Source organism: Perca flavescens, chromosome 7 (genome assembly GCF_004354835.1).
Source record: "Perca flavescens isolate YP-PL-M2 chromosome 7, PFLA_1.0, whole genome shotgun sequence".
In the NCBI taxonomy this organism is placed as follows: domain Eukaryota; kingdom Metazoa; phylum Chordata; class Actinopteri; order Perciformes; family Percidae; genus Perca; species Perca flavescens.
The window spans coordinates 27483959-27494075 of record NC_041337.1 but is presented as its reverse complement, the minus strand read 5'-3'; the positions used below and the strand labels follow the sequence as shown (position 1 = coordinate 27494075).

The 10117-nt window shown below is 40.1% G+C and overlaps 1 protein-coding gene across 1 annotated transcript; it reads right to left on the bottom strand.

Moving 5' to 3' along the window:
* Positions 1-244: 244 nt before the first annotated feature.
* Positions 245-9400, bottom strand: szrd1 (SUZ RNA binding domain containing 1). The gene is made up of 5 exons (XM_028582629.1): positions 9340-9400; positions 5571-5614; positions 4190-4239; positions 3453-3722; positions 245-2257 (listed from the first exon to the last, which is right to left on the bottom strand). The coding sequence occupies exons 1-5, from the start codon at positions 9398-9400 to the stop codon at positions 2146-2148; spliced, it is 537 nt and encodes a 178-aa protein (XP_028438430.1). The 3' UTR covers positions 245-2145.
* Positions 9401-10117: the final 717 nt, after the last annotated feature.

Here is a 10117-nt window from a genome sequence, read left to right as displayed (position 1 = left end):
AGTTGTTACCTTGGATAATCTACAGCTCTCGCTGTAATCAGTGTTCATTGGAAGTACTTCAACCGAATAATGTTCCTATCAAGTTCAAATGCCTACAATCATCTCCTTTGGACAAAAGCGCCTGCCAATTTAATGTTAAGTATTAAAATTAATCACAAAATGAAAGACATTTTTTTGCAAATCATTTTATTAAATCAGTATTTACAGGCAGTTTGTGTTTCCACTCAGAGCTCAGCTAAAACCATATTGCCTCCTGCTCTGCTGCTTTATTTCCTGAACTAAAATCTTTTGCCAGTATTGTGTCTCCTCCGTCAGATATATTCAGTTTCTTGAGATACAGTTAAGAACCAAGAAGTAAAGATGTGATACAGGAGGCACAAGCTGAAATCAACCATTATTGATGATGTGCACCACTGAATATGGCTTTATTGAGATCCCTTCTCTGTTTGAACAATTAAAGAGCATCTATTGGGCACAATGGTCCTGCTCATACAGGTAGTCACTACTGCTCTGGTTCCCATACAGCTGGGTCTCCATGTTCCATTTCAGCAGAGAACCATCAGTTACTGAACAATCACACAGGGTGAGGTTACCATTTCTGATGTGACCAAGATGCCAAAAAAAAAAGGCATTCATTCTTCTTGGGACGTAGACATCGTTTCAGTTCATTTTCACTGTATAGCACGGCTTCTGACAAAGTGCCAGCCCTAGCTTTAAATACGGACATTTGCTGCTTGAGCAATCAAACCTGCTGGAAAAAATACAATCTTAGTCCATTTCATTCATTCAGTCTCGTTCACCTGCACCTGAGTTCCTGCGTACTGTGCGTCAGTGAAGGACATGAACAAACGAGCACGCCGCTGACAAGGTGGCGATATGAAGGGGAGGCTTACAGCAGTAAATTCATTCCCACGTCTGACCCTCCCTTGAGTTGCTGCCAAAACCACCTTCAAATAATGACTACTGAATTAACTGATATACTATATGTACACGCAGGTTGAATTTAAAATGGGATTTTGGTTCATTTTGATTAAAATACTGCAGACATCTCAAAGACAGAGAAAAAAAAAAAAAAAAAAACCACTTAAAAACAATCTCCTTTTCATTCGTCTGTTTTTTTTGCTTTTACTTTTAAATACAAATAATGTAAGAGTCCAGAGAAGACCGCTAAAAAGCCTTATTAAAAAAACACAAAAGACAAAACGTAAACAGAACTTGTCAGATATACAACTTGACACGTGACCCTTATTCTCAGTTTTTAAAAACAAATGGCAATTTACATATTAGGGGTGCACAGATAATGCTAACAGCTCAGTTACCGGGCAGGTACCAGTTAAGTATGCAGCTTTAGTGGTGAGTTGACTGTTGGGGACCTGACACCACAAGGTGCAGTGCATGGTGTGGGTGTTTAAACTGTGAGGACAAAACATAGTATTTTGAGACCATTTTACCACTAAACAAGGTGAAAGAAATGTGAATGCTTCCTATTTCATAAACACTGTAAATATAGTTTTAAAAAAATCAATATTAAATACTGTTTTAATGAACAGGTTCTTGGTGGTGTATGTATAATGTGAAGTATGTTTATCTGTACTCTGTAGATATCAGAGCATCCCTATCCCCCATAGATAAAGACGAGCGAGAAAAACAAAAGGATAAAAAAAAAAATGATGTCTGGTATTATTGCTGAGTAGAAGCTGCTGCCCGAGTTCCAGCTCATCTTATTTTGCGATGGCCCGGCACCTCCCCTTCTCTCTCTGCCATCCTTAGTTTAAGTCTTTGCTTCTGGCTTGCTGGCGTCCTGAGACAAAGCCGCTGGGCACTGAAGGAGGAGACTGGTGGAGGCGTGGGGCGTCTCTTAAAGGGATCATCACAGTGAGTCCAGAAGATGTTCATAATCACAGTGTCAAATAGACTGCAGTGGGAAGATAAGAGAGCACATTTCCATTGGACTTCCTCGCTCCCCGTCAGTTACACAAAACTTCTAATGGGGAGAGTTGAGCAGCAAGCAGTGTGGCTGTACTCCCGGCCCATCCGATATAATGGAACTGAAGGAAGGAAGTTTTAAGAATACAGTGCTGTATTTGCTCTCTGGTGGCCCTTGATCTCTCTCCCCTCGATGGCTGGGTGGCCCCCAGGACCCACTTATCTGTTCTGTCGGAACCCCTGGGTGCCGTCTGGGCCGGCCGGCTGCCGGACCGTTTGATTGTTTGATCGGGTGTCTTCTGAAGGCAATGTAGAGTTATTGCGCCCTGCCCTGGCAGAAAAAAAAAAAAAAAAAAAAAAAGAGGAAAGGAGGAATAAATTACCGATATCAGCCTTTTCCAGCTGCTGGACATAAACAACTCATAACTCGTTTCCAGTTGGCTTTTCCGTTCCAGCACCATTCTTGTTGTCAATGGATGTCTTTCTCTTGAACTATTCTGATTACAGGATCCCTGTTGTCTTCCAACAGACAGATCTCCACACATGATTTTAGTTATAGTGTTCCCTCTAAGTTTTAGAGCTTCAAAACTTCCATTCTAACTTCTATTGTTTTGTTTTTTTTATTCCTTTTGGCATTCACAACCATTAAAATCCAACTGAACCCAAATGAAAAGAACTTCCTCTTATTGCGTCAATGAACTTATGCTGTGAAAACAAGATGCAGTCATGAAAGTTCTGCAAAGTAGCATCAGTGAGCTTTTTATGATCAGTGTTAAGCTCCACCTTCTGTCAATCAAAACCCAGTCAAGCCAAAAGAAAGACCAAAGCACTGTGCTTCTGCCAGCTGTAGTCTATAAAATTAAACTAAAAGTAACACCAGGGAGGGGGGACGTCAGTAAGGCTCATCACAACCCTACTGACAATTTATCGGTAATTTAGCTGGAAGTAGTTTTGAGTTTAGTGGCCAGTGCCTAAATTATCGCTCTGATTGTTTGCTTGTGTTGCTACCATTATGTGTTCTTAAAGGCTTATTTATAGGGTTTACATATATTTTTTTTATATATTATATTTTTTTTTTTCCACATCTAATTAGTATCCAACTGTGGTCTAAAAGTAATATAGATGTTAGAATAGATTGAAAATGTATAAATTGTGTGCAAAATGAGAAACTGTTTTGGAATAAGAGTAATAGATGATACTGTGCTTTGGTGATCTCACACACACACACACACACACACACACACACACACACACACACACACACACACACACACACACACACACACACACACACACACACACACACACACACACACACACACACACACACACACACACACACACACACACACACACTTAAAATAATGCTTGTTCAAGTGCTGTCCTCTTTAAATTGGATACTTAGCTCACAAAAATAAAGCAGTCTTCAGCACAATGTGGAATATACCAATTGCAAGAGCCCTTCAGCATGACGTTGTTAGGCTGTGGGTAAAACCACTAAACTGTCAACCTTTGTGGATTATTACCTATCAGTGTTGGGTTTGTCCTGAGGCGTCTCCTCAGGGCAGGCGCTGCCCAGTATTCTCTTCCTGGCCTCTGCGTATTCTGCTTCACGCTGGGCCAGAGACTTGACCTGTGGTGTAGGCCTATTCTGATTCAAGGGTGAGCCCAATGACCCGTTACTTGTAGGCCGCTTCAAAATGCGTATCTGAGGTGGGGGTGCTGCTGGTAGAGAGTCGTCCTGTATCACCATGGTCGTCTTCAACGGAGATTGTGAGGAATTATTACTGGACTCCCTAGAAGCAACCCAACAGGACACAGTCCACCCACAATTAGTAATATGACAGACAGGAAGAGGCCATGAAGCGAGGGAGGCAGTACCGATAATGGCAAATACATTTATTATTGATTTAGATTTTCCCTACTTCGTCAGCAAAGTAACATTCTTGGTGAAATAGGTTTTAAAACAATTTCTGAATTGAGCTCATTTAAAAAATGAATAATGTAAATAATTAATAACAAATAAAGTGTATCGAATTTGTGCATCCCTAAAATAAATTGTCTCTTGGTAGGTCACCTGTATGGTGAGCTGGAGAGTGGCTCTTAATAATCATAAAAAAAAAAAAATCTTAGGTTATGTGCAGGTGTGTACTTTTACAGATAAGCAAGACACATAGCAAAACGGCATTGTTTTGAATGGATATTGAAGCAATCATTTTAAAAAGTCACAAATCTGGGCCATGTTTTTTTTCTAAGGCCTTACTTTTCTTTCTGGCTGATCCTTAGCTTCTCCTCTAACTGTTTTTCCATTTCCTGTGGGGGAAAAAATAGTGCAAACATATATTCATGTAAACAAACAACATGGACTAATTGATTTGGGGTAGAAAGAAGAGCGCAGCAGGTAGTAAGCAAGTGGGAGAGTGGATGTAAAGCAGGATACAATTACAAGCTATTTATACATGTGTAGGACAGCTGCCAAGTCATAACAGAAAGTGCTCAACTAGCAACATTAGCCGGCTGATGTTGCCAGCGAAAATGGTTATTTTAGGTTTGACGTGGTGCATTTTGTGCAGACTAGCCCCATGAAGACATCTTAAAAAAAGATCTGTAACTTCAAACTGACAAGCTGCTGACGTTCAGACCAACTTCTTCTCAGAGCCACGTTTTTGACGTCACGAGCTAGCTATAGTAGTCTACCAACTACAGAGAGAAGAGCTGATTTTAGCTAGCTAAATGTTGGCAACTTTACGGTTTTGGCCACATAGCTAGTTAACTGACGTTAGCTCGTCCTCGGCCAGTATAATAAGTTAGTTGACAACATGGCCGAAATTGTTGTCCCACAACAACTTGGCCTTGTAAACGGCAGGAAATTACCAACTTAGTGAAGCAAGCTGACATTAGTATGTAGAATACCAGACGCCATGAAAAATGTGCTAAATTAACGACAATGTGATCGTTGCGGTACACATTTTAAGAATTTGTTAAACAATCGATCTTGCAAAGTTACTTATCTCACTTCGACAGTAAAATGTCGACAAATTAAACTGATTCACACCGCTGCTAACGTGAATCAGTTTGTCAAGTGTTATAAAATGTAACGTTAACGTTATGCCGAGTTGAATATAAGACTGTGTGAGGTCGCGGAGGGGTCTTCTGTATTGTGCGGGGGGTGTACATTTGCCATTAAGTAAGCCAACATTCAATTAACACGTTTTTCACGTTAGCCTTGCAATACATATCTAGCTACCTTAGCATTAGCCCACGTCAACCTAACGTTAAACATCAGAAACTCTGGGTTTAGCTAGCGTCATGTAACTAACGATTCGTTAGCTAGCTAGTAATTAGGACCATTGCCGTTATTTAATGCGAAATTTGTTACAAATAGTACAATTGGCTAGTAAGTTGGCTAAATCCATATTAAACCTTTCTCACTCGCTAGCTAGCTAACGCTACTTGACGTTAGCTCGCCAAGTTTCTTAAAGCTAATGCTAGCTTTAGCCACATTGTTGGCCCGTGGGAGTCGGTAACATACATAGCTAGAACAACGCTATGATAACTTCTAAAAGCAACCCTGTGAATCTAGAGAAGCTACCAAAAGGATATGCGCCTTTAGCTGAAGGTATATTGAGCCTTTCATTATTTACCCTACTATCAGCAGCTTCCTCCCAACTTTCGGCGACCTCCTCATCTATGTTTCATTTTGCTCAGACACGCTGTGGAGGTGGTGGACGTCCTGGGCTCCTTCAGATCCGCCTCTCGACTGTCCACAGGCTTTGACATCACACTGACGGATTTCCCCTCCGCATGATACCCCTCTACATAGCCGAATAGAAATGGGCCAGAAGTGGCTAATAGTGTTTCATTAAAGTGACAATAAATAACCCTCTAATTGTGTAAGAAAAAGTAAAAGACGTTTTTACTGTTTGCTCTAAACATGCTACGGTATGTTAACTGTGGTGCCCATTGACTGCTTCCGCATTTGCTGTGGCCCTCCCACAGGTGTGACAATCAACGGTGATAGACAACATAACAGAGTATACAAATTATAAATTGAAACAATTCTATCTATCAATTGAGGTCATCTGGAAATGTTAACAGGATGTATGCATATGCACATTGTAATGGAAAAATTACAGTTAAGCATAATTCCTTATATTTTTATGTTCTATTTCTACTTTAATTCTCTCACAAATGCTGAAAGAGCTTATCTAATTTCCCACATGTAGATTTTGATTCTGACTTTGTGAGACATAGTCTGGAACATAATGTGAGCAGTCATAATTAGCCAAGTGTGTGTGTGCTGTCACTCTGAAGATGCATATAAGCCTAGTGTTCTGTTCACTCATGGGAGGGACTGACTCCACACTGGGCTGCTGTGCCTTTTTGTGAAATCATGTTGCACCTATATTTGCAAATATATTTTTAATAAAATACAAAAACCTAACTTGGTTTAATCTCCGACTGTCTTATTTGTTTCACTTTACTAAACTTTGAAACCTTTACCCCTGCTGCAAAGGAAACTTCCACTACAACTTATAAAGAAAATTAAATTTATTTAAATGATTTCATTTTGTTATTGGCTACCCTGAACCTCCATACCGGTTAAGCTTTATTAAAGGTCCCATGGCATGAAAATGTCACTCTATGAGGTTTTTTAACATTAATATGCATTCCCCCAGTCTGCCTATGGTCCCCCAGTGGCTAGAAATGGTGATAGGTGTAAACCGAGCCCTGGGTATCCTGCTCTGCCTTTGAGAAAAAGAAAGCTCAGATGGGCCGATCTGGAATCTTCTCCTTATGAGGTCATAAGGAGCAAGGTTACCTCCCCTTTCTCTGCTTTGCCCGCTCTGAGAATTTGGACCACCCATGATAGAGAGACATCATGGCTTTCAAACGAGCAAAGTGGCAGTTGGTCAAGGCCACACCCCCACCCACCACCTTGCCCCTCTCTCCTCCTCAATAGCTACAGACACAGAAATGGCACATACTAAGGAAAGCTCATTGTGGGACTGGCTCGTAGTGGCTGTAATTCTGCACCAAGGCTGAATTTCAGGAAAGAGACTTCAGATACAGTATTAGGGGACCCCTAACTATATAAAAGCATCGAAAGAGCACCATGTCATGGGACCTTTAAAAACACTGGAATAGCAATATTTTGGGGGAAGAAAATGCTGTAGGCACGGTATAAAGGGGGCATTGAAGGAAAGTTGCCTTGTCCACTTGAGTTTTCTCAGCCAAACCTCATATAAATGTGCGTATTTTTTACATGCAATGCTGTTATTAAGAATGTGTGACTCAGGCGCTTGGGTAGCTCACTTGGTAGAGCAGGCTCCCATATTTAGAGGTTTATTCCTCAACGCAGTGGCCGCGGGTTCGACTCTGACCTGTGGCCCTTTACTACATGTCATTCCTCCTCTCTCTCCCCTTTCATGTCTCCATCTGTCCTATAAAAACAAAGGCCTTAAATGCCCCCAAAAATGAATAATAATAATAAAATAGAATTTGTGACTCTAAATCTCCTTCTAAAAATGTTATTATTACTTACGTATATTCTTGGCAGATATTAGATAGAATTCTTGCCACGAAGAAAACCAGCAACAACAATCAAACAATCATTTTTTAGTGCTGTTGAGATGTGGCTGCTTGTCTTTGGACACATGAGGGCAGTATGGGTTTGTTGGACCACCGCTTATGTTTTTGTTGGATTTAGTTCAAACACCACAGTGTGATTGCAGGATGTTTTCATCAGAGCATGTGGATTATAATGACATACATTACATATGTTTGTGTGTGTGTGTGTGTGTGTGTGTGTGTGTGTGTAACATTATGCAAATGTCTTAAACACCTCAGGGGTTTACATGGTATTGTAAGAATGTATTAAAATGAAAATTAGACTGATTGATAACAACGAAGCGCATATTTTGTATTTATTGAACTTTGTACATTGCCTGACTAGACCAGTAGGACTTTTATTGCTACCGGAATTATATTTGCTTCCTCATTATCAAAATTGTGTCCTTAGATAAGAGAGGCTTTTTTATACACCTATAGTAAGCTGTAATAATGATTTGGAGCGGATATAGTGAAGCTGATTTGACAGAAATCAAAATAAACTCAATAACCCAGCTGATATGCATGTCAGCTTGGTTGTATCTGCCTCTATGGTATATATTTACAAGTAATGTATAAGTATTTGGTATATACAGTACATATGGTATACTATGATTAACCCACTGTACAGACAGATGACCGAAGATTTGTTTTTGAAGATCAGGTGTTGAGCCAGCCTGCAGACCTGTAAAGGTGTCATAGACTTTGATCAGAAACTTCACTTCTTTTCTGACTGTCTTTTAAAGAATAGGGTCACAATTTTTTAAGTCAGTCTGAAAAAGTTTTTTTGCGCTGTAGTCATCCTTTTTTATACCGGCCTTTAAAAAGAATTTCTCAGATTTCTGATGCTCTTATAATGTAACTTAAAGTCTTTGTTTTGTGCAATAAATATATTCCAAAGTTTATCCAAAGCTAATGTGAGGCTTTAGCAGTATAAGTGAGTCAAATCAAATATATCTTCAAAACATACTTTTTGTATACAACGATCTGTTTGTGATTCCACAGATAGGGTTTTCCTACTGAGCTGCAGTGGAACGACAGTTGAGTTGTCTAACTCAGACTATTTCCAACATTTTCTCTTTAGATAAACTTTGCAATAATTGAGAACTGAATTTTGGCCCATATCCCTTAAACTGGGAGCATGTTAGGAAGGAATCTTTTAATGGTCCGTATGAACAGGAGGACTGATTACCTATTCTTTAATGCCCCAGGACTGGACCTTTGTCTGTAAAATAGATGTAGGCACAAAACTTGTCATGGCTCTCTTGGTCCTAAATATAAGTGATCTGTATCTCTGGCCTGAAGGTAAAAGACAATAGTGACTGTGCAGTGTATGAGTAGCGTCTAAGGCTATTTGGGTTCCTTTTGTTTATGTCCTCCTGTAATAAATACTGATGAGTGGTTCCTGCACCTGTCCAATTATTTTACTACTTATTGTTATAACTTTGTTTAGTGTGTTACGATGAATGTTAGATAGTGATCCAAACCAAGCTGATATGTTGAAAGTTATTACAGACTCAATGAAACATTTGTAAAAAGCTATCAACACTGACTGATGAACCTGGAGTTTACGTAGCTTCCTCAGGAAGAAGAGTCGCTGCTGACACTTAGAGAAAATATTCTAACTATTTAGTTGAAATGTAAGTTTATGATCAAGTATTGTCCCAAGGTATCTATATGATTCTACCCTTTCTATTGGCTGATTGTTGACTAACAAAGTGGGGATAATGGAAACATCCTTATGGAAGTCAACTACCAGTTCCTTTGTTTTCGAAGCATTAAGGTCAAGACAGTTCTGCTTACACCACACCGCAAAAATGTCCATCTCAGACTGCAACTCTCGTAGTGAATTAGTGGTGTCCATGATCACAGTGTCGTCAGAATATTTAGTATATATTATACCTGGGTTATTGCTCCTAACGTCATTAGTGTATAGTGTGTACAGAACCTGTGAGATTACAGAGCCTTGTGGTGCACCGGTGGAAACTATCTTGGACGAGCTGAGGTGACCGTTGACTCGGACCCTCTGATGTCTCTTTGTCAGAAATGATAGGATCCATAGAATGAAGTGCGGGTTCACATCCATTTGAAGCAATTTTTTTCCCGTCAGGTGTGGTTGTACTGTATTAAAAGCACTCGAGAAATCCACAAAGACCAATCTAATGAAGGATTTGGGCTTTTCAAGATGGGAATAAGTGCCATGTAGCAGCGTTAATATAGCATCATCCACACCTCTGTGCCGTTTGTATGCAAACTGAAGGGGGTCAACCTGCAAGCTGACCTCCTCCTGTAACTGGGAAAGAACAAGCCTTTCAAAACCTTTCATCACCAGAGAAGTTAATGCCACCGGCCGATAGTCATTTTTACAGGTGGGATTGCCCTTTTTAGCTACTGGGCAGATGACCGAGGATTTCCATGTTGCTGGAATTAAATGTTCTGAGAGAGAGCGGTTGAACAGATGACAGAAAACACCTGCCAGCTGGCTGCAGCAGGCTTTTAGTAACCGACCACAGATCTGATCAGGTCCTGGTGCCTTGTTGGGTTTCGTCCTCTTCAGCATAAGTTGCTTGGACAGATATCA

What these genes read in the sequence shown, in the direction of transcription:
- szrd1 (XM_028582629.1), bottom strand. Translation starts at nt 9,400, where the DNA reads ATGGACACCACTAATTCACTACGAGAGTTGCAGTCTGAGATGGACATT. An exon ending in AGGAAGCTGCTGATAGTAGG is followed by an intron (nt 4,240 to 5,570) that starts GTAAATAATGAA and finishes TTTCCCCCACAG; the next exon opens with GAAATGGAAAAACAGTTAGA. An exon ending in GACAAACCCAACACTGATAG is followed by an intron (nt 2,258 to 3,452) that starts GTAATAATCCAC and finishes TTTTTCTGCCAG; the next exon opens with GGCAGGGCGCAATAACTCTA.